This window comes from Pleurodeles waltl, chromosome 7 (genome assembly GCF_031143425.1).
Source record: "Pleurodeles waltl isolate 20211129_DDA chromosome 7, aPleWal1.hap1.20221129, whole genome shotgun sequence".
Taxonomy (NCBI): Eukaryota; Metazoa; Chordata; class Amphibia; order Caudata; family Salamandridae; genus Pleurodeles; species Pleurodeles waltl.
In genome coordinates, this window is record NC_090446.1 from 1,054,362,911 (window position 1) to 1,054,388,268 (window position 25,358).

Here is a 25,358-nt window from a genome sequence, read left to right on the forward strand (position 1 = left end):
TCAGCAGGGAGGCCATGCAGTGTCTGGTGTTTTGTTGGCATGCAGCGTGCGATGCCCATGCTCTAGTCCTCCAGGCAGGATAGGCAGATCGGTCTGGGGCAGTGAGGGGACTGACTATTCAGGCAACATCTAGCAGGCAAAGAGGCCATCTTCCAGGTAGGATGCACAGGATGGTGTGTAAAAAGGTCCTTATGTACCAAGCCTTTTTGCTGTCACATACCCACTGAGTCACAAAAATAGAAGATTTACAAGCGGATAATGGCTTGTTACATGAACAAAATCCCTTTTACACGTTGGAAAAGTCTTTCGGACTCATAAAAGGCATTTTGTTATCCTTCCGAGTCGTAAATCGGAGGGAACTTGAAAAGGGAATCCCCCTTGTGTTTTGAGTCTCAAGGACTATTGGTAGGTGACTGACCCTGAGTTGGCAGTGGTAAATGATTTTCAGTGGCAGGGATTTAAGTAGGCCGGGCACCTCCTGGTCTGATACCCAGTAGTAATTTAACACGAAAATTCAAACCTGTTCGTATCTAACCCTATATTCATGTCCTTAACCCCAATGGCAAAAATACTGGTTGATTTCTGAATAATGCATCTAAAAAATGTTAAGGTAATCCATGTCTTACTTAATGTTCCATTCCCTAACAGTGCAAGATAGTTCCAGAATCTTTTGTTTCTGTAAAAATGTTTTCATGTAGCATATTACTATCAAATGGTGCATACTTTGAAGGAGTCCCCTCCAGGTGTTTATTAGCCGGCAAAGATTGGGACCTCTGGGGTTGAGGCTGTAGGCAGTTTAAGTTTCTCACAGTGCTTGTCAGTGGGTCCGAAAGATGTTCAGAGTACTTGCTCATCCAATCCAGGGCCTCTCTGCAGAGCACACAAAGCAGTGGTCACTTACTTCATTTCAATTGGGATTCTGAGCAAATGTTTCTGAAGGAGGGACACAGTATTCAAAAGATTGACGTAGTGAAAATAAAAGAAACTGCAGTTTTTCCAGGTGAGTTTGTTCAGGTGTATTTAGAGGGTGGTGAACTGAAGGAGATGCAAGGAAATGCATGCAGGAGAGAGTGAAAAGAGGGTGCTGAAGAGGAAAGCGAGAATTTGGAAGATGTGGAGAGAAAATGGGCGTACATGTCTACCATGGAGTGATCATAACAGACATAGTTGAGACACTTTTAAGACGGGTTCAAGAGGCCTCAGTAATATTTAATTCAGTCTCCAATTTCAGAATTGAAACATATTCACTACTATTTACAACAAATTCATTGTTGTTACTCATTTATCTTAAACAGTCAACAACCATTGACTAAGCCAAAAGTCATGGCTGGTTTTATGTGTATGACAATTTTGTTATGTATCTGAAAGCAATAACAGAAAGCTCAAACAGGACCTGAAATACCGGTCGGGTGGCACACGTGAAAATTACAAAAATGTAGGTTACGTATTTAAGCCACCCTCCTTAATTTCAGCAACACTTGTTGCTTTCATGAACATGGCTGCTTTAAAAAAAGGAAAGATTCCCCACTTGAGATTACAAATGCACATACTAAGGTGTGTTATTCCTTGCAGGCCACCATCTCTGCATTCACAGTCAATTACTGCCTACTTAATATTCATGGACAATTTTTGATGCGACCTATTACTACATAGGTCACATCGCAAACTGCACGCCCATTCGCAAAACAGTCGATTTGTAAATTGCACATCCTGGTTTGCAAATAGGTAGTAGTGAAACGGACCCTAAGTGCTCAACCATGTCATTCTTGCACGTTAACCGGCCGCTGCCTTAGTCTTGTGTGACCACTTTGTTTCATTCAGTCTACCTTGCAAAATATTATAGATTGTGCCACAAGTGCTATTAGTGTGTACAACTCATTTATTGCATTTAAAACAATTTAAATAAATGGAAATATCGAGAAAACTAAATGACGTTCGCTACTTGTTTAATAAAAGAATGAAATCGACAGAACCTGCATTAATATTAGTCCCGTCATTCACATGTGGGAAGTGGGGGTAATTTACGTTTTTCTGCATGTTTTATTAAGTTACTACAGCGAACAAAAGTGCATCGTTTTAGTTCCAAGTTTTGCCATTGTGTAAATGTTTATATTGTTCAATTCCCTTTTACACAAACAACAAAAATGCTGAAAATGTATTACTCTGTTTTAGCACTAGTGAAAACTTTTCTGTAGTATGAAAATGTCTCTCAGCGCTGGACATGGTCCCCTTGTTGAGTGTGCACCGGTTCAGCATACCCTGCCTCCCGGTTTAACCTGTAAAAGAGCTTACAGTAGTAGACAATTAGACTTACTGTAAATATTGGGTGCAAATCGCCACCTAGTATTTGCACTCAGTTTATGGGTTAAAGTTAAAAACGCAGACCCATAGAGCTCTTTTAGGTTCACTTTTAATGCATTTTCAGTGTTTTGCTCTTAGTGCTAGCACAAGCGTATAACTGTACAAAACTAAATTAAGCCCAATTAGGGTTAAACTAATAATCGGTGCATTGAACGAGTGCAGAAATAACTGAGATCAGTCAAACTCCAAAGATTGACCGAGAATGACAGTCTTGAATCCATGTCTATTGGGTCCACAGTCAGCATCCTAGCCTCTGGACCACAACTCTTCCGTCCGGAATCAGATTTTTGGATTCTTCTGCCTACCTTGTGCTAAACACCAGGCTACCTTCCCCTTGGTCCAGTTTTACTTGGGCTGTCTGATCAGCTGATATTGGAAATAGATTTCTTACATTTCTCTGTGGTGCTTGGGATAATGCCTAAGGATAACTGGAAGCAGTGATGGTACTAAGCCTTGGCCATCTTGGACACCCAATGACCCAACGTTAGACAGCACTGGTGGCATTGGTGAGCTGATACAAGTCTTCGGCCTACTAATGGAAAACACGCTGTGTGACACCTTCAGCAGCATACTGGAGTCCCAGTACAGTATATCTCTGTGGGGTTGCTTATTCTTTTGAGGCTGCCTGGTATGAGGTGGAAAGGGACTGGAGAGGATGTAAAATGTTATGCAGTGAATGGACAAGGAAGGGAACGGAAGTTGAGAAAATGTCAACAATTTCTGGTAAGTTTGAAAGATTTTTATTGAGCATCTATGCATGTGACTGGCATGGGAGGAGGATAGCGGCAACTGTCCCTGCAACATGGAATGTCAGTATTCTTCAATTCCCTATTTTAATATATAGACGTTCTATTCCGTTACTTAAAGGAACTCTACAAGACCTACTAGATGTACCAATGAGGAGTGAATAAAATTGAGTGCCCAATACTTTGCATTATACCTATGGGGAATTCTCTTTTTAATCCTGAATTGTGCTCTCAAATAGATTGACTATAAGGCATATTTTACAAGGCTAAAAGACACTTACAAAATACAGTGTAAATTTAATCACAATAAGATATTGTATCCCACGAACCTCCACAAAAGTTTTAAAGCTCAAAAGATTGTAGTCTTCAAGATAACAAGTTTCATCTTAATAAGGTTCATGAGGATAAAAAAGGTTATCAACTAACCCCAAGAAAACAAGTTAATTTTTTAACCAAGACTGTGATGATCGGAGCCCTCAAACTATTTCACTCACAATATACGGTAAATGTAGCACATGCAGACAAGCTGTCTTGGTAGGTTTTGTATATGCCTAGGCATTAGAGAGATCTACCATTGGATATATATTTGTGTCTAGATATTAGACAATGGACAATGTTATTCATAGACACGTATTAGACATATGCCACAGTCCCATACAACAAACAGTAGTTGGTACATCAACGAAAACCTATATAATAGGTTTTTCATTGGAAAGGATTTAGAAAGTGAGACAGAAGCATAAATGGAGAAGATTTAAAACATTTTGCGTTTCCGTTGTGAAAGGGGTTGTGGTAATGCTTTTGCCTTAAAGCACATATTTTGAACAAAATCTGGGTTTTACAAGTGGGCACAAGGAAGCGTGAGAACTTTAGATAAACTTCTAGCATTATTTTAGTGGTCCTTTCTTGCGCTGATCTTTGGTGCAAAGATCACAGCTACAGCGGGCTTGTTCAAATAACGTGTCCATCCTTAGGGAGCTATTCTGGGCTAGGGAATTCAAGCATTGCTTGGGTGAGGATTATCAATGTCCCAAAACCTTTCTAAATTTGAAAGTACAATACCTGAGTAGGATGAATCACTGACTTTTACAAAACCACGTGCCATTGAGGGTTGATTGGCAAAAGGTGCTTAGATTATGGTGTTTGCAGCTCCAAGGACTACATTTCTAGTAAACATATTTGTTATTTTGCTATACTTTCTAATCCCTACTTCATCTTTTTGTTATTCTACTCGCGAAATGTTTCTCTTTTGTATGTAACTTGGTTTGAAAATTCAATTTCGTTAAATGTAAACTGTACTGATGTTTAACTGTTGTTGCGCACAAACCAACTGCATTTCTATCAGAATAGCCTAGCAGCACTAGCCAGGTATTCTTCACATTTTAACCTTTAATAGTCAAAGGTTTTGTGCTGTGTGGAAGCTTAATCACAGCCCACATCAAAGCCGTGGCCGCTCACTCCAGCAGCTTAACAAATCAATGTCCTACAGCAATGGAGCCAACCTCCTCCCATCATCATCCAAAACGCTGTTCTTATGAGATTTATAATGAAAATTCGTATTATTATTATAATAATACAGTCGAAACTAAGAAAATACCAAATTGCTGGCTCACCAAACTAATGACATGGTTTGTTAACTAAAATAAATAAATACACGTATAGCAACACACTCGGCCCAGGTTGGAGCAGTTAGCAGAAACAGCGAAGTGCACCACAGAAGCTCTAGGGACAACATCTGAAAGTAGGAAACAAAAGACAGCACAGTGCTTGTGTGGAATCGCCTCTGGCAATGGCAGCCAGAGCAAGCCATGTAAGTCCTACTGTCAGGAATGTAGTATAGTAGACCCGTTAGGATTCTGTACATAGTTATTTGCACTTAACAAACGTGATGAGGTTTGAACTACACTATTTTGAGTGGTGACCTATGCAGACCGAATAGAAAAACGCCTGCACAACAAACTGGGTGTGCATGATCACTGAAACAAAGACTGTCATCATTGGGTGCTGGTTACTTGTTTTCTAGAGATTACTGGTAGCTGGTTTGGGGCGTAGTTTCCTCCAGACCTTTTCAGCACACCTGAGGATTGATACAAAAACTGGGTTTGGCAGGGGGAACTGAGGCTGGCAACTGCACGTGGGTGACCTAATTTGTAAGTCGGAGGAATTGAGCCTCGAGAAGAAGAAACTCAAAAGCCCTCATTGGCAATGGGTAATATAGCTTTGTAGAGTAACACCCTCACCCCCCTTCCCACCCCCAGCGCCTTGAGACCCTACCGGGTGAGTAGCGCGCTTAAGAAATTTGATTGATAGATTGATTGATAGAGTACAATTCCCCTGTACTCTGCCAGTACTGGCAATGGTGTTTCTGTAGCATCCTTTGAGAATGGCCCCTAGCCCCGGCAGGGTCCAGAAGAGGATCAACTGAAGCCTCTCCCAGATCCTAGGTCATCTGAGCAGAGGGCCAAAGCAGGCAGCTGCACTGGTGCTGGAAGAGACAGGGACAAAGGTGCAAGATGAAATGGCAACGGCTCAGTACACGCTGAAAGCAGTTGGCCCTCCAGTGTCACAAGCTGCACCAATACCAGTCACTTGGGGATTAGTCAGTCCTTAAGGTGCCAGAGCAGACTCCCTGGCATTTGGCTTGGCATTCAAACTATTCAGAAAGAAGTCCCACATGACGCAGGATGTCTGCATGTGGACGACCTCCAGCCTGGATCAGAGAGAAGTGGGCCATACTAACTCAGCTCAAATTCTATGTACCTCTAATTCGACAGGTCGGAGATGTCAGACCAGTTAACTTTGGATTCCACCTTTCAAAGAAAGGGGACAACCAGACGTCATGAACTTAAGAAGGCAGAGTGAGTGTACCAATGTGAGGCAGACTTGCCTTTTTGCCGAGTACTCGGATTGGGAAAGTATGCCTTGCCTTTCCCCGCACAAGCAGCCTTTTCTCTCACCAACATGGAGATACCCACCCACAATTACATGCACTAGCCAGGAACTAGGATCTACCACAAAGGAGCAGAAGTGAGATGCAGGATGGGGGTTGTATGGGTTGGACTACAATGGAAGGTGCTCACAGGAGAAGATAGACTTAATTCTCTGATGCTCACAGCAGAAGATAGACTTAATTCTCTGATGAAACCATCTAAAGTTACTGGATCAGATTGAAGCTAGTCTCCATCCTCCCATACAAGGAGGGAGGTGTTCAATAAGGTCACATGTTTTGCATGGTAGGCAGAGTCAGGACTTAAAAAGACATATTGCTTACCACTTGACTGACTTTCTTTCCACATTGATTTTAAATTGCACCCACATCATCTTTATGGAAGACCTCAAAAGAGAAAACTTATGACGTTGTTGCCAAAGAAAAGATGAAAGCCTTCACTGATGCGTGGTGAAAAGCGAAATCCTCCAGACTATCCCAAGACAGCATGCTACTTGTCAAGACCAACGGCCACTGCAAGGTTGACTCAAACTTTAGTCTTCATCCTTATGTGATAACTGATATAATGGTATCATGGCCTAGCAAAACAGTCATATCACCATACAGAACACTTCAAGGAGATCCCTATGAACCACTGTCAAGGGACGCTCACCTCTGCTCTGATGGCACCAGCATAAGAGAAAATGAGGAGAGAGAAGGTGACAACGGTCTGTTGAAGGCAATTTGACATACTTTGTCAGTCAGGTACTATACAATTCCACTTCTTTATCTTTTTCTCAAGAAACTGAATCTTCCCACACCCTTAGTCTACCTCTTGAATCTCCGGCCAACTCCCAATTTTTCTCCCCCTTTTGCCCCACCTCTGTCTATTGCTCCTTCTGATCACGTGGCCTGACCGCACCTGACATTCAAAGCTCTTGATCGACTAATTACCACAATGGACTAACAGACTTTATATGTAACATAGGGAGGGGGGTGTTTACATGATTTCCTGCTATGTTAAATCCGGGCACAATGATGTAATTTGGAATCCCAGGACTCACAGAGATATTAAACTGTCATACTGTGGCACCCAGGTGTTTTGGCGGCTGTCTGGTGAAAGGTGACCACTGGTCGGACATCAAGGGTCGACAGTCAGGCTTACGTTCAGAGCTTCCCCCTGGAAGCGGAAGCCAGAATTTCCCCTTTGGTAGCGGAAGCGGTTGTTTGTGCATAAGACCCCAGGGTGACGGTGCAGTTGTGTTTTGCGACAAAGGATGCCCAGGTGGGGAAGTACGCACACCCATAGGGGTTGGGAGTGTGGCGAGGTCTTCACGGATGGTGGAGGAGGGAGACATGGGACAGGTGGTCTGGGCAGGGCCTTGAGCAGGCAGGGCCAAGTTGGAGGTAGTGGCCATGAGAGAACAGACTGCTCAACTCACTCAGTCTATCTGACAGTAGTGGTCTTGATCCTCAGCTTCCCCCATCCCCCACCCACCAGTGCCTTGAGACCCTCATCAGTGAGTAGTCGCGCTTTACAAATCCATAATTGATTGATTGTGTTCAGTTTCATTTTTGCCCGTCTGTGCTTAGCAGGTCCAACAATCTTAATATCTAAAAGGAAATGTTTTGGTTTTCCACGCACTAAATCTAATGGAACTGTTATTGAAGTTGCAGTAGATTATGCGGATTCATATTTTAACTGGTAAACGATAACAAACAAGAGAACATGTTGGCACAACTGGAGTACAGCAGTTAGGTAACAGAACCTCCGTCACCCAGCTCTGAAATTGAATAATGCTTTTACAATAAATCAAATGAACCGGAGAAAATAATTCAATATGGTTACTATCCAATCAAGATGATGAAATGGCACAACAGTAAAAGGAAGATACAGCACGGCATTTTTTTTTAAATCTGGGCGGGAGAGCTTGAAAGGTGATTAATCTGCATTACAATATTCTCTTCCAGGGGATCCTCATCAATAGTCATAAACATTGAATATTCCCGCCCTTGTGCGGGGACCCCGGAGCATATATCAAATATACACATATTATACATGTGTAATAAATAATCATGCAGACTATCATGTCAAAAGCAGGCTAAAAATGCATTATTTCTATGAAGTTTTTTTTTTTTTTTTTTCTTTTATATTAAATACTACAATAGAGCATAAATATGTGCCCAAGCTCCTAAAACTAGGATTAGTGAAGTGAGCAGTAGCAAACTCTAGAGAAGAAATAGAAAAAAACTGCATTGAAAAACACTGAAGCATTCTTAGCCAATAGGCTGCATGCAGGTTAACACAGGAGAACCATAAAAACTTTGGCACCGTGCCTTTAAGACCCTGAGCACCTCCAGTATCCCACCATGCCTCAGGGGTGAAGGAAAGGTGACAGTTGGTTCACAGTTAGGTCAGTTCTTTTTTCCGGCTTCTTCTGAGAGGATCCTGGAGCATTGAGCTCTCAGTTTTTCTGAGTTTTTTCTCAGAAAAATTATTTTAAAAAGCGTTTTTCATTTTTCACTCGACAAATAACATCTTTGTCTGAGCTAGGAAGGTTTTTTCTGACAGAAAAATGCCTTCTCTTTTTGTCAAATGCCCTGCTTGTGGGAAGAAGAAGGCCCAGTCAGATCCCCACTCTCTGTGCATAGTGTGCCTGCCTCAGAGTCACTGCCCTGACAATTGTAAGTACTGCAAGAACATGTCTAGGAGGACTCTGAAAGACAGAGAGAAGATCCGGCTTCATGGGCTTCAGGAGAGGAAAAGAACATCGTCCTCCTCACTTCCCAGACATCCAGAAGGCCATTCTCAGGAGAGAATGGCCCGGTCGACGTCGACAGGTAGGAAAATACCTGTTTGTTCACCGTCGTCGCTACCACCGTCACACCGGCATAGATCGCCGTCGACGGCGACACACCCGACGTCGAAGGGAACGGCGTTGAGGGAACATCAGAGCAGGGGCAGGTCTCCGTCGACGGCAGCCCGCCGATCGACGTCGAGCCATCGCCGGCGTGCCCGGTCGCCGCCAAAGGCTGTGCGCCCCCCGACGTCAGGACACACGTCATCACCACGACGGCACGAGAAACATCCGCCGTCAACCTCCCATCGCTCCACGTCGAGGCACACGACGGCGAGCAGGTCGAGGTCCAAGGAACGTCGTTCGACGTCAAGACATTCAACGTCGAGGCGCTCGACGGCGTGACAGGAACAAACGGCTGGGCGCCCCTCGACGTCGAAACAGCCATTGACGTCGATGCAGGTTTTATCTGTCCCACAGGGAGCAGAGCATCGCCCCACGCCAGACAAGGCACCATCTCCAGTGGTCTCCATACCGAGCGGCTCTTCTCGGTCTAGAGCGGCATCATCTGGGCATGTCTCGCCCATCAATCTATCTCCGAGATGGCTGGAGAGCCTCAACAGACCAGCGGCATCCACAGATTCGCAGTATTCGCGAATGTATTCACCTACTGCCTCCCTGCCAAGAACGCCATCACCGACAGCCAGGGCAGAACGGGCTCGTTCACCTCCTCGCCAACCGACCGCGAGGCCTAGACGCTCTGCTACAGCGTCTCGCAGCAGATCTGGCTCTCAACGGAGATCCAGGTCGCGGTCAAGAAGATCACCCTCTCGGTCTTCATCCGGTTCTTCTGTCGGGCGTTACTCACCCACCCTTACAAATTCACCACCTGCTAGAGTCTCACCGGTGGATGATATTACCACATTCAACGAGGTGTTGCTAAGAGGAGCGCAGAAACTCAACATTGAGGTTCCAGAACCATCTACCTCCTCATCGATCATCTTTGAGACTCTACAACAGAGATCAGCGTCGAAAAAGTTGCTGCCTCTGGTGCCTGGCTTGCTGCAGCCAACTATGGACACTTTTCTGGCCCCAGCCTCGCTTAAGTCTGCACCGGCTAGGATTCTCAAGAAATACAAGGCTCCAGAACAAGACCCTTTATTCCTTAGAAAAGATCCGCCACCAGACTCGGTGATCATAGCTGCCGCCCGAAAGACCCACTCGGTGGCTTCTTCATCCACGGTACCCCCGGATAAAGAGAGCAGGCATTTAGACTCTCTAGGGAGAAAGATATGTGGGACGGCGGCTTCAGCAATGAAGGTCTCCAGTGCGTCTGCGCTCCTGGGCAGGTACGATCGTTCTCTGTGGGATTCCCTCAGTAGATTTACAGAAAAATTGCCCAGAGAAGACAGGCAAGATTTCCAGGAGATACTACAAGAAGGATGCCTGGTATCCAACCAGGTTATCAGCGCGGCAGCGGATGGGGCGGATTTGGCTGCTCATGGGTACGCACATGGTATCTGTGCGAGGAGATCTTCCTGGCTGAGGCTCACAGGCTTGAAACAGGAAGCACAGCAACGCATCCTGAATCTCCCATTTGCCGGGAACTCTCTATTCGGTGCCCATGCAGACGAAGAGATGGCCCGCATGAAGACCGAGGTGGATACCTTGAAGGCGGTGGGCCTCGAAAGAAAGAAAGATTTCAGGCGGAGGTACAGGCCGTATGATAGGCGCCCTTTCCAGCAGAGGGTTCAAACCCCTCATTGGTCGCAAAGGTCACAACAGCGACAGGGACGCCCTCTCTTTCAACGAAGAAACACAAGGGAGCGAGGGTCAAGCAGACCTCAACAGTCCACTCCGAAAGCACCCACCAAGCAATGAAATCTCGCTTCCCTCGACACTGTACACCACTCCGGTGGGGGGAAGTATTACGGCTTATCTTCACGAGTGGCACTCTATCACAAGAGACAAATGGGTGCTCAATATTGTCGAACATGGCTATTCTCTTCTTTTCAAACAGCCTCCACCACGCTTGCCACCAACCAAAGACAATCCATCTCACCTCAGCTTGCTACGCAAGGAGGCTCTCGCCCTCCTGAGAAAAAACGCCATAGAAAAGGTTCCACCTGCACAAAGAGGACAGGGGGTCTACTCCCGTTACTTTCTAGTGGCAAAGAAGGGTCGAGAGGGCGTTTTCAGGCCAATTCTGGATCTACGGCTGCTGAACAAATACGTAAGGAAGCAGAGGTTCAGAATGCTAGCGCTTCACCAGATTTTCCCTCAACTGCATCAGGGGGACTGGATGTGCTCCATCGACCTGCAGGATGCCTACTTTCACATCCCAATAGCTCCAAAGCATCGGAAATTCCTGCGCTTCCGAGTAGCGTTACAGCATTACCAGTTCAGAGTTCTACCCTTTGGCCTGAAATCTGCCCCAAGAGTTTTCTCGAAATGTATGGCAGTGGTGGCGGCGCATCTCCGAAAACAAAGGATATACATATATCCATACCTAGACGACTGGCTACTAAAGGCTTCTTCTCCGGAGCAGGCGAGAAGCCATCGGGACATTGTACTAAGAGTTTGCGAAGCCCTAGGTCTTCAGGTCAATTACCAGAAGTCAACATTGACTCCAACGCAGAATCTTCACTACCTAGGAGCTATCATAAACACAGAAATACAAAAAGTGTATCCTTCGGAGGAACGACTATCCTCAATAAACAAGAAGTGCCAGGACTTGTTGAGAATCAGCGCACCTACGGCACGTCAGGTGACATCACTACTAGGCTCCATGGCATCGTGCATTTTTATTGTCCCAAATGCCAGACTCCACATGAGACCCCTCCAAGAGGCATTGGAGACCAACTGGAGCCAAAGAACAGGTCGCTGGGAGGACACGGTGCGGCTACCGGAAGTAGCACTTCAGTCATTGAGATGGTGGATGCACAGACCTCACCTGTCAGTGGGTGCTCCGTTTCACCAGGTGCTTCCATCCGACACCCTAGTAACGGATGCATCTCTTCAGGGATGGGGGGCTCATCTGGGTCCTTTTCAAGCGCAGGTTCTGTGGTCAGACAAGGAAAAGCAGTACCACATCAATCTGCTAGAACTCAGAGCGGTCCATCTCGCTCTCAAGTCTTTCATACCGCTAATTCAGGGGAAAACTCTCTTGATACAGACGGACAATACAACCACGATGTATTACTTGAACAAACAGGGGGGAACGAGGTCCCTACCCCTATCGCGAGAGTCCCAAGCGATATGGCATTGGCTCCTGGCCAGAGGAATGTCAATTACAGCAGTTCACCTGCCAGGTCAGCAGAACGTGGAAGCAGACTTTCTAAGCAGACACCTGGAGGACGTTCACGATTGGGTCCTGCACGGCGAAGTCGCAGAATACATCTTCGCGCAATGGGGTCGGCCCCAACTGGACCTCTTCGCAGACGAAGTAAACAAGAAATGCCCAGACTTCGCATCCAGGTTCTACCGTCCGGGATCTCGAGGGAATGCCCTGTTGATCGACTGGTCAGGGATATTTCTTTCCGCCTTTCCGCCGATTCCCCTCATTCCGGCAGTGATCAGCAAACTTTACAGATCCAGGACCAGAATGATTCTTATAGCGCCGCAATGGCCCCGACAATTCTGGTACACGGATCTCCTCAACCTGTCGGAAGAACCTCACAGGAGGCTGCCGTGCAGACCGGATCTTCTGAGCAGAATGGAGGGCAGGATTCTACATCCCAACCTACCCTCTCTGAGCTTAACAGCATGGCTCCTGAATTCCTGCAGTATGGGCACCTAGGGCTCTCACAGGAGTGCATGAGCATCTTGAAAGAGTCCAAACGACCTTCCACGCGGCGTTCCTACGCTTTTAAGTGGAAGAGATTCTACATATGGTGCTGTCAGCAAGGTCATAATCCCATACAGGCGCAGGAGGATGTCATACTATCCTATTTGCTTCATCTAGCGAAGTCCGGTCTGCAGGTATCATCTATTAAGGTACATTTGTCTGCTATTACTGCCTATCGCAAATCGCCTTCTCAGGAATCCTTCTTTACAAAACCTGTAGTCAAGGATTTCTTAGAAGGTTTGAAGAAAGTTTTTCCGCCAATTCGGAGGCCTTCTCCTCCGTGGGAACTGAACATAGTCCTGGCAAAACTTATGGGCCCTCCTTTTGAGCCTATCCATAAGGGCTCTTTACAACACCTTACGTGGAAGGCGGCTTTTCTAGTGGCCATTACTTCAGCGAGGAGGGTCAGCGAAATCCAGGCCTTGTCGGCAAAAGAACCGTACTCGGTTTTTCATGACAATAGAGTGGTTCTACGAACTCACCCATCTTTCCTTCCGAAGGTGGTGTCAGATTTCCATATTAATCAGACCATTACTTTACCGACATTCTTTCCCAATCCGGAAACTCCGGCAGAGAAAGCATTGCACTCATTAGACTTGAAAAGAGTGCTAAAATTTTATCTGGACAAGACAAAGTCGATTAGACACTCTAACCGTTTGTTTGTAAACTATGGTCATTTAAGGACAGGAGAGGCAGCATCTAAACGTACAATATCAAGATGGATAGTTTCTTGCATTGTTAATACTTATCAGCTAGCCAATAGACAATTGCTAGCGCGGCCTAAAGCGCATTCCACAAGGGGTAAAGCGGCTACTGCTGCTCTCCTTAACAATGTTCCAATATCTGAGATTTGTAAGGCTGCTACATGGAAGTCTGTCCATACGTTTACAAGACATTATTGTTTAGACTCAGATGCAAGAGCGGATGCCCAAGTGGGGCAGGCCTCTCTAAGAAATCTATTTGCGTAATACCTATCTATTCCTGCACTTCTATTGGACAGTCCGCTGGGTTTAGGGATGGGCTTGCTAATCTATTCAATGTTTATGACTATTGATGAGGATCCCCTGGAAGAGAAGGATAAGTTACTTACCTGTAAATCCTAGTTCTCTTCCAGGGGTATCCTCATCAAAGTCATAAACAACCCACCCTCCTCCCCGGACGCACGTCTCCTAGAAGTGCAGGACAGACTGTGTTTTGAATCAGTTATGAAAATTGTCACCGTAAAAAGAACTGACCTAACTGTGAACCAACTGTCACCTTTCCTTCACCCCTGAGGCATGGTGGGATACTGGAGGTGCTCAGGGTCTTAAAGGCACGGTGCCAAAGTTTTTATGGTTCTCCTGTGTTAACCTGCATGCAGCCTATTGGCTAAGAATGCTTCAGTGTTTTTCAATGCAGTTTTTTTCTATTTCTTCTCTAGAGTTTGCTACTGCTCACTTCACTAATCCTAGTTTTAGGAGCTTGGGCACATATTTATGCTCTATTGTAGTATTTAATATAAAAGAAAAAAGAAAAAAAAACTTCATAGAAATAAAGCATTTTTAGCCTGCTTTTGACATGATAGTCTGCATGATTATTTATTACACATGTATAATATGTGTATATTTGATATATGCTCCGGGGTCCCCGCACAAGGGCGGGAATATTCAATGTTTATGACTTTGATGAGGATACCCCTGGAAGAGAACTAGGATTTACAGGTAAGTAACTTATCCATACTGTACCATCACACATTTTTTTAAACCCAAATACGTGTGTGTCTCCTCGGCTTGAAAAGCATGAAAATACTTGTGGTGCTGAAGTCCAGGTATGCAGGATGTGGCCGTTCCTCTGGAGTCAATACTGGGTGAAAGCACCCGCAATTACAAACAGGGGTGTTTAGGACAGGGCTCAGCCAACGGTGCAAAGCTACACCTGCACAACTCACCTTTGCAAAACTGTTCGATATGGACAGCGCTGACATCACTCAGCCATCATGACCTAGCACGCTCTTTCACTGACCTCTCACCGGAAGTAGACAAGGAACGCGTCCTCCAGAAATGTCTGCCGGGGGTGCCTGCTGCACTCTCCTCTCCCTTGGCAGCCCAAGTGGCCCGCTTCCCTCCTCCCAACATTTACTCCACAGGATGTACTGGAATTGGACTGGGCTCTCCGGGGCAGCCCTGACAGGCAAGTCGGTTATTCCCAATGATGAACCCACCCGCCCCAGTTTATTGAGCAGAGCCTGGTAGCCTTGTTATTTATTTAAGAATTCTGGGTATCTGTTGGCCTCTTTCCGCTCCCTCTGCAGAACGGTCCTGGTGGTCTTTCTACTCACAACATCTAACAATCCCAATCCACTGCAATAGTACCCCATATTCTCCTCTTATCTATTGAGGCCCAGGCTGCAGTGCTTAGTGTGTCCTCCAAACGGCTTGGCCTCAGCATCCTCGCTTACAGGCACTAATAATGCAGAAAACGTAAAGGACCAAGCCATGTGCCACACAACATCCATTACCATATCCCTGGGCTAATTCTCCCAGGGGAGCATGCACAGTGAAACACTGTCACCTGCGAGCGGGCCGAGGGACATCCCACAATCCAGCCAAGACTTTGTTGTGAAGCTCTGCTCCCATTCCGTTTGCATCACTATCTTGCCTTCAAGCTAGCTACAAGAGTTATTTCTCTTCTGTTTCTCTAACCTCTCAGCATTTCAATTAGAAGTGTTAAACTCATCTGCGCATATGTGATATTTAAATAAATGTTGAACCTCCTCAAAACTGTAGCATGCTGGTAGCTATTGTGTATGCACAGATCACTCAATAGCTTAATGCATGTTTAACCTCTTTTTTTACACTGAACAGTCAGTTTTGTTGAGCCCCTAATCTTGACACAGGGTCGCAATCAGAAATATTATTTTACCCTAAAAGAAGCATTATAAAGCCTGACTGAGAATACAGGATACTGGATTTCATTAGATTGATGATAGCAGGATTTTAAAATAATGTTGGGATCATAGTTTGCATGGTGTCCTGGATATAGTTTGAATCTCAAACTGAAGTACCTCCTTACAATATATTATCCTCACCACTTGTGACATTCACGTTTTGCTGTATGATTGTCAGAATTGGGCTTTTCTCTCATAATATATGTACTACTAAGCCAGAGTACACCTAGTTTACTCACTCACCTCTTCCTTTAAAACAACACACGGTTCCGTGTTAATGTCCTAAGTTAGTGGAATGCAGCAGGCATTGCGATACTAATTGCAAATAGTACCAGGGATTATTTCTAATTTCTAACATTGTTTGGCCAGAAGTAAATAACTGCACTTTCCTCTAATTCAACATCTTATTTGAAATGGTAGGATTGTAGTATTCATTGCCTTCAGTCGTAAAACGTGAAACTAGTCCTTGCGAGAAAATACTTGTTACATGCCAGCTGTTCACTGTAAAAGTTGATTTTACATCTGTAATAGGAACATATTTCTTAGAAGAAATATGCTTGTTCACTCACAGGACACTCGGAAATGGTTCAATCTATTACCTCATATTTGGGTTATCAGTCAGTCTTATGTTCAAAAGCGAGCTCTAGGTAATTTAAGAATCGTGTAGCTGGGGTAATATTTATGATTGCATGACTCCTATCACTCTTACCCTCATTTTCAGTGTATTCCGCACACCCTTGGGGTGATTTACTTTTGAAGGCTAGCCTTTAACCTTCTCTGTATGTTTTTTTTTTTAAATGTTATTGTCGTAGGACTATGGGTCGATTTGGACATTTCATACAATGGATCTTTCTTGATGACTCTGGAGACCAAAATGAATTTGACCAAATTGGGTAAAGAGCCACTGGGTGAAGCTATGAAAGTTGGAGAAATTGGCAAAGAAGGGTAAGACGATTTTAGAAGAAAAATCTGATAAAAAGAAGAAAGCTAACATTCACTATTGATTCAGTTTAGGGTGACCGATAACCTTGCATGAATTCATAGCCATGCAATGGGAACAGAACCTGGCACCATTATGTATATTTTTGCACAAGTATCTTTTTACTGAATTGTAGTTGTGTTTTTTCTTTCAACCAAAAAACACTTTGTAGTGATAGGAGAGCCCCAAGCCCGCCACCTTGCCACACAACTGTTGCCCATTTGATTAGGTCAGTAAGAGAATCGACCTTCTCCAACCTCTGTGGTCTTTGTAAAAAAATAACAGGCGGGCACTGAGGGTGAGATTACCTGGCATGTTTGTAGAACATTGAAAGAACTAACGATTTTTTTAAACTGAATAGAACAGCCCCACTTTAACGCAAGCCTATTTGGTTTACCGGCTTTTCAAACACTCCACCGTGTTTTTCTGATGCGTTAGAGTCGGCTCTTGGGTGTTGGCGCAGGGAGTTTAAGTTGTGTTTTGAATAGTGACTTTTCACTTAGGTTCAAATAATTTCAAAACACGTTTTAGTGCAGATAAAAAGGTCTTATCTATTTTTCAAAAACATATTGTTGTATCTGAATATTAATGTTTTAATCGATGAATTTCCAAATCTAAAACGTTTTCGGCAATCTAATTTTAACACTTTTGTAATCTTGTTTGCTTAGTTAGATCATTCTCAGCTCAGTAAACGCCGTCAAGAGTAAACTGCCTCAAATGTCTAAGTCTTTACATCGGGCACAAAACGAGGACATAGTTGTTTACAGCAGGAGAAAGATGGGAAATAAATTCAATAAAATGTGAATGATTGGAAAGAAGCCAGTGATGTAGAATGGAAAGAAGTCCGTGTTGTAAAATAGAAGCGTGCTGTAAAATGTTGCTAGCGCACAGTATACTTCTTGCTTGGCTTTTTGCAGGCTTGAAATAGCGGTATTGTCCTTGGGAGAGGCCCCGCCCTCCAGTGACGCACATCCTCTCCTGCTCCTCGGACGCAGCCACCAATGGATGACTGCCCGGCAGTGCCCGCTCCCTTGTGCACGATTGCTTCCATTTGAAACCCACAAGGCTTTTTAAGAGGCTATTTGTGCTGCAGTTTACAAGAGGAATCAAATTGTTCTCTGATGGGGAGGCGCGGCTAGGGAAGAACATACTGTACACTAACCTTTATTTATCCATTTTTCTTTCTCCTTCCCACTATGTGTTTGGCTTCGTCATTCTGTGGGTTTGTATTTCTATGGTGAGTGCTACTTGTCAAAACTCTGTACTAAGATTTCCTTTGTGTAACATCAAAAACGTTCAGTGGGTTTTCTTTCACTTGTTTTCGTTTTAAGGAGGTACAGATTTAATCAGGAGTGTAACTAGACCTGGATTTTGGTGGGGGTCTAACACTTAAAACTACGAGACGGAGCTATCCTTGAAATCAATATAAAAAATAGAGTGAAAATGTGTGCTTTTTAAAGATCTAGGACAACCAGATGTGATTACAACAAACATGTCTTAGGGGATTTAACAAGGTTTGTGGGCTACTGACAGAATTTAAAAAGGGTAATGAGTAAGAAAACCAAAAATAAGCTTCTACGGATTTCAACACAAAGCACTTTAGAACCAGTTTTCACAAAGATATTTCAAGGCGACAGTGTGTTGTGCCAATTCTCAGAAAATTCCTTCTGTAAAATGACAGTGTGAACATGAAATGTTTTTAATTTCATCTTCGGAAAGATACCACAGTCTCACCTTTAACCAAATGTACCTTTCGGTCAGCTCATCAGGATGTCACAACAAATGCTTGTTTGAGACCGCATGCATGCGTAAGTCTCAGATCATTGAGATAATAGGTTAGCATATCTGATTGCTAGATATGTGACTGGCAAGTCTCAGGTTTGTAACTTAGTGCATCTTACATTCCTACTAAGTGTGCCTAGATCACAGCTCTCCTCTGAGCTCTAACATTGTTGTTTCACAACAAATACTGTCAGGATTTGAACGCTGACATGAACTCTGATATTCATTATATAAGAAACTACGCAATGTCTAAGTAATATCTATGGGCCAGATGTATGAAATTTTTTTGCACTCGCAAACGGTGCGAATCGCAAACTTCGGCCATTTACGAGTGCAAAAAAGTGGTCTGCGATGCATGAAAGGCATTCGCAGACCACAAATAAGAAATCGCTAAAATTGCGATTTCTTGCGTTGCGACCTGGTTTTGCAAGTCGCAATTTGCGATTTGCAAAATCCACATTGCAAGGCGATGCTGCAAAAAATCTCAAATTGCGATTTTTCGCAGAATGGCATTTTGCACATGCAAAATACCATGAAATTAAACCAGGTGGTAACCTGGTGCAAAATAAAAAAATGCATTTAAAATGCATTTTTAAATTGAACATGTAAAGCACACATGCCCTTTTGGCATATGTGCACCTTACATGTCCCCCCAAAACATTTTTGGGGTGCAGCAGAGGGGGCCCTTAGGCCCCCAGCACCCTGGGATTTTGCATTTCCAAAATTGCGATTTCTGGTTCAGAAATCGCAATTTTGGAAATGCAAAAAATTTGCAGATATGGGCCAACAGGCCCATAGCTGCGAATGGGGCCGGAATCGCAATTTGCGATTCGGTACTAGAATTTGTGATTTTTAAGAAATCGCTATTACCGAATCGCAAATGTGATACATGGCACTTTGCGAGTCGGAAATAGCGATTTCTTAAAAATCGCTATTTCTTACTCGCAAAGGGCCGTGATGATACATCTGGCCCTATATGTTTACAGAAGGTATGGATAGGTTATGTCAATAGAGGTTTAACCAATTAGATATTGCCATTATTATGGTCTAGCATTGGTGTAACATTTGAGTATGTTGTACTTTCCTGTAGTTATATTTATACACATCCTAACGAGTTGCCAAAACTCATTTCACAAAGTGTAGCACGCTACTTCTTGCAGTGCCATAGATGGAACAATGTATATGGGGAGTTTTTTGATGTCATGTGTCAGGACCAGAGTTATGCTCTTAATAAGTTTTGTAGCAATGCCTCAGCATTCATTTGAAGAGAAAATGAGTGAGAGATTGGTTGCTTAAGCATTCTGTTATAATTAATGGAAGAAGTCTGCAAGTGCACGCTGCCCTGTGTCTGAAGTGTTTTGATATGCCGATAAAGCTGAAACAGCTCAAATGGCGTCATAAACAAGTGTGTAGCTGTGCTTGCCTGTGTATTGAAGTCTGATGACAGATGTGGTTTCGCAAGCCAACACCTCCCATGGAGTGCTCTGTGTATGTGTATAGTTTCAACCACATTGAATATGAAACTAAGAAATTGCACACAGATGATGGGAGGTCTGGTTCACAGGAGCAAACTCAGAGATTCCGGAAGTTACAAGACCAGAGAGTACATTCCAACAGTCTCTGTGGCAGGAAAAAGCCATATGAACTTCACAGTATAACTAGGCCTACAGCATCCACAAGTATGTTTGGGGGTCCCTTCCAAATAGCGGTCTGTTATGGTACATATCAATGTTTTGTGACCAAAATCAAGTCGCAAGTCATTGAAAAGTTACTAACTCCAGAATCGGGATGTTAATATTCACAAACGGAAAGATGTTGCATTGGGATGTTTTCCCCTTTGTGAATGTAAAAAAAAAAAAAAAAAAAAAAGGTTTCTTGGGGAATTGGCAGTGGTCCAGGATAAAAATGCCACCTCTCAAACAAACAGAAAAATTGCACTTTTGACTTGACCATTCACTTTATTAGTGACATATTAATCTATAAATGTCTACCTGTCACTTTTTCCCAAGTCAGTCTTTTCCTATAGACCCCACCAGTGCAGATGTTAGTCTTTGGGTCAACACACAAGCACAATCACATTTTGAGGAAGTGTATGCTGGGATGAGGAGGGTGTAGCGATGTTGGGTAGAGGTTGTGCTTGGTGAAGGCTGCAACCTTTCCTTTACTATAGACATCCCACCTCGGGATTCACGTGAAATGGGAGATACGGCCCTAAGAAGATTTTGGAGCATGTACACTGCTGTCAGCATCTTTAGTGCCAGCATGTATTTAAAAAAAAGTTATTTAGGTCTCTTTGAATGTGGCTGATGACTCCACTCATTTAACTGGATGTTTTAATAATTAAAGATGTGTAATCTTCTTTTAGAACTGTATTTAACAACTGCACTCACTCAGGGTGTCGCATAATCGTTTAGCAGGCAGCACCTTTCTTTTTCCTTGCTGTGCCTGCAACCAGGGGGAGGTGAGGGGGGACTGTGTGTGTTTTAAGTCAGTGTGAGACTGATTTTTTTTTTTTATGTGTGATGCCGGGTTTACTGTTGATTCCCTGACATTAAAACAAGCCTTGGCTGTTGCAAGCTTAAATTCACACAGTCTTCAATACCTTGCAAATCCCTTGTATAGTGTATGAGGTAGCTTTGGGATAGGTTTCTATTTCCTTGGTGCTCTCGCCTCCAGTATAATCCCGGAAGGGTAAGCGTGACATGTCAGTGTATGGGCTGATCCTTTTTGGCTGTGTGAGAGCCCGTTGGATTTGATTCCCCCTGTGTTAGTTTTGATTCTTTTATATTACAACAAACTTTGGCTGCAGCTAGCTTAAATACACACAGCCTACCATAACTTGCTAACCATCTATACAGTTCATGAGGTGGCGTGTGGCAGCTTTTTTTTCCCCCTTTCTGCGCAAGCCATCAGGGTAGGTGTGACAGGTCAGAGTGTGGGGTGATGTTTTTGGCTGTATGTGGTTCTAGTGACCCGGTTTTATTATTGATTTACGTGATATTACAACATACTTTTCCTGCAGCAAGCATACATGCATGCAGCCTCCCATAGCTTGCAAAACACCTACACAGAGTGTCTTGACAAATTCAAAAGTGCCCTGAATTGTAAATGTGGGCCATTGTTTCAACTGTCTGCTTAGCTAATAGGGCTACTTTTATTTTGGCGTCCATGCTTATTTTCTGTCTCAGTCCTGCCCTGGCAGAGGGGATTTTTCCTCTGAGGTCTAACAGATCGATGCACTTTAGCTCTCTGACAGCTCAGGACTGGACCATCCACAGCTCTTGGGCCTACATGAATCAGCACTGCCTGCTACTGCAGCATAGTTGGCCTCCGTGCCCAGCCCATCCAGAGAGCTTGAAAGACACTCAAGGCAAGCCCACATCCTGGCAGGCAGAGTCCTTAGGCACAGCATAGACCGGTGAGTCATGCAGTCCTTCTGCACTGACCTTCACTCATCTCTGCAGCATGTACATTAACCTACTAAGCCGCCCTTTCCGTTTTAGTTATATTGTACTGACAATGGCATGTTGTTCCTCATTTACATTTCATTTTCAGACGCCATGGTCTCTAAATTTACTCAGTGTCTATTGCATAGTGTTGATCCACCATTGATGTCTTGTGAGGCTAAGCATGTGGCTTCACAGCCCCCTGCGATCTTCCTCATGTCTTAACTACGATGAATGATTGTGCTGCAATTGTTTTACTGTATGATCATCTTGGAAAAAGGCTGTAGGCGAGTGAACTTCCATCTCAAGAGTTTTCCAATAGTTTTAAGATATTTTTAGAACTTCTCAGGGCTCGAAATGTTGCTATTTCTGATATTTAGCTCTTTCAGTGCTCTTAATTTATTGGTTTTGCTCGCCAGAAAGTGTCATTCTAAGCGTCACATAGTTGTCAGTTGGATGTCACTCGTAAGTGCACTGACACCATGAAAATGTCACTCACATGGAATCTGAAAACATGGCCGCTCTAGGACTCTCGGCTAAATAGTGAGACTACCATAAATGTACACAGTGTCTTTGCTCCCCCTTGCACATCTTAATGTGTTCTTTTCTCTTGCTATTGCTAATAAATGTCATGCGATCTCCTGGTTCTGTCTTCACAGTAGTCTTGCCGTCTCCCCCCCTCATAGTCTCATCCACAGTTGTCTGTTTTTTCAATCTTTACTTTTTAACTGACAGTCTTTATTTCTTTTCGGAACTTAAACCACTTCCTATTGTAGCCCAATGCTACCTACACTCTCCTCCATACATCTCCCCATAAAGCCCCCAGTATCTTTCGTCACACACCAGAAGTAAGCGGTAAAAGGGGTGTGATTACTTTAACTGATTTGTGGTATAGCAAGGATAAAGATGTTGATAGGTACCTTGAAAAATGATAAATTGGCGCGACATGAACTCGAACATTGGTCGCTACATAATCTCTACAACCCCAGTTTATACTAATTATGTTTCTGTGCATTGACTGAAGTGTGTGAATCCTCTGCCTCCTTGGTATCTTTGCTAAAGGTCTACCAAGTGCGTACTGCGCACGCTGCATCTTGTCAGAGTGCCCAGGAAGCGTTCGTCTCTGGTAAAAAGCTGCAGGGTGTTTGTTGCAGACAGGTGGGCACTGTATTAAAGATGACAGCATCAGTAGCTGCCCGCGATCCTCCCGGATAACTGCCCAGTGTAAAGCCATCAACGCCTAGTCTGCGGTATTAAGCACTATATACATGCAATTACAATACTGTATACAGTTTCATAAGGCATACGTTCATGTGACTCCTAGATACCCTCATAATAAAAGGGAGGCACCTTGCTTCTTGGCACATAATACTTTCTCTTCCTGCCTTCTTTTCTCTTGTAGAAGAGTGGTTGTGCTGAAGTGTGTTGTGGGTCTTCAAGTCTACGAGTCACTCCCTAAAAGTGCTCTGAGATCAGAGCTGGCAAGTGAAAGCGTCCCACTGCTATTGTATATAGATATCCCGCACCACCATAAGAGGGGTACACTGGAGGCTGGTAAACTTAGCCTCCGTTCTTCCATTCAGCCTCCGCTGTCTCCACAGACTTGGCTAGTACCTTAGACCAGTCCCTATCCCGGCCCAGTATCGTTAGGCTCTGGTTTTCAGTTATTTAATCGACCCATCTGCATATAATTTGCGTTTAAGTAACCTCGTATCAGGCACGCGCCACCATCCCATCAGCCAATAGAGTGAAAGGGATGGGGATATAGACCCGCCCACGCCCCAAACCGCTTCTCCTCGCCTCATTCCACATCTTAATGGCCCAGTGCCATGTGTCAGAGTGTTACCCATGCATTGACAGTTTGTTTAAAGTTGTAACTGCCATGGAACTCACAAAAATCCTGGATTGCGAAAATGGAAGTATAGTTTGTGCCTTTCCCCTCATAGGACAGAAAAGCGACGTCCGCCGAAGCCTTGCGGCCTTTTACAGTAGCAGGCTGCTTCACTGCCAAAAGCTTCTGTCCATGTGTGACCTTGTGCTAGCAGCGTATCTAAATGGCAGTAAATCAAAACAGTGGCAGCGAAAGCGGAGACTTGTGAAAAACAGCCAGATTTTACCAGGAGCGCGTTAAAGGCAGTCGGCGTTATTGGCAGTGCTTCGCGTGGGGGTTTAACATGTGCATACATCATGGCAGTGCTGTGAATGTAACAGTACCCATATTCGCAATGATGTAAAATGAACCGTCGCATACCCTTCTCACATGCTCATTAATTTCAACCTTTTGCTACGATAATGTTTTATTGTACGAAAAACAAAGCCACTGTCTATACATTTACTACAGGAAAACATATTGTGCCTCTCTTGTGGGTACTTCATGATGGAGACTAAATAGCTATGGCAAGCATCAAACTACATGAAGGCTGAAAATGACACTTGAAAGGAAAAGAATCTCAAACCGCTTGTGAAAGTGCAGACAATAGATACATATCTCCTGTTTACCTTTACTGTAAACAGTAGGACTCGCTGACCTACTTGTTCCAGTTCCAGGTTCTCTATGACCAAGGAAGGGAGCGCCCCACAGAGTACTCAGAGGACTGCTTTGCAACCAGAACAGATGTCCCAGAGTTGAGGGAACAACATCTGAGTTTACCCCTTGCTGAAAAGCATGTCAGAAATTTTGAAGTACTTAGAATCCAGCCTGCCTGCTGAAAGAGTTAAGAAGCCTGCTAACCTTGCCGGTAACTGCCCAAGAAGCGCAGGCTGCAGTGTGACCTTGCTATGGTGGGTCTGCAGAAGAGGAAGAATGCAGAAAGCAGTTCTCATGCCCCGGTGTCAGTGTCCCTAGAATCTCCACTGCGATTCTTCATGGGAACCTTCAAGTTGCAGAATGACCTAAGCTGCTGTGACCGAATTGAAAAGCTGCGTTGCGACTGAAGTTGCTGCATGACTTGAGATCTTGGCATGATCTGAGCAATTGTCCCCATCCAGCCAGTGAGGCAGGTGCAAGGCCTTTTTTCCTGCTGAAGCCTGGTCTGTGTGTGGTCACACGATCTGTACTCCATCAGCCAGAGTGGGGCTGCTTTGAGCATCCACCAGACCAGCCATGAAAGATCTCTCAGTAGCTGTCCCTGACAGCCAGAGCCACCATATCATCACCGACATGGCCACTGAAGAGGCCAAGAGGAGCCAGGTCACGCTCAGCCCAGAAGAGGGAAACCGGACTAGCAGAGGAGGAGCGGGGTGACCACCCGACAGCACCATCTAGTCACTGCCTTAGAGGCTTATGGGTTAGACTGAGTGAGCAAAACAAAAACTGCAATAACATGAATACGGGGTGGTCTGCACTTACGCCTAATCACACTAGGTATTGACCTGGGGATGAAACTCCCTGAACCAAAGGAGACCGGGCCAATAACTGGAAGAGGCAAAGACACTCTGCGAGAACACTAATTTGCATTGTTTACAATTTGCTATGTGTAGTATTTACTTCTAATGCACATTACATTTATTTTTAAAGACAACCACTGGGTTGGAAAATCATCTATTG

The 25,358-nt window shown here is 44.3% G+C and overlaps 1 protein-coding gene across 2 annotated transcripts in view; it reads left to right on the plus strand.

Moving 5' to 3' along the window:
- Window positions 1–25,358, plus strand: part of TEX2 (testis expressed 2) — a 465,912-nt gene that overhangs the window by 374,883 nt on the left and 65,671 nt on the right. For both annotated transcript variants that reach the window (XM_069199934.1, XM_069199935.1), the window contains exon 8: window positions 16,417–16,549. In XM_069199934.1, coding sequence (XP_069056035.1) covers window positions 16,417–16,549 — 133 coding nt within the window. The remainder of the gene's footprint in view (window positions 1–16,416; window positions 16,550–25,358) is intronic.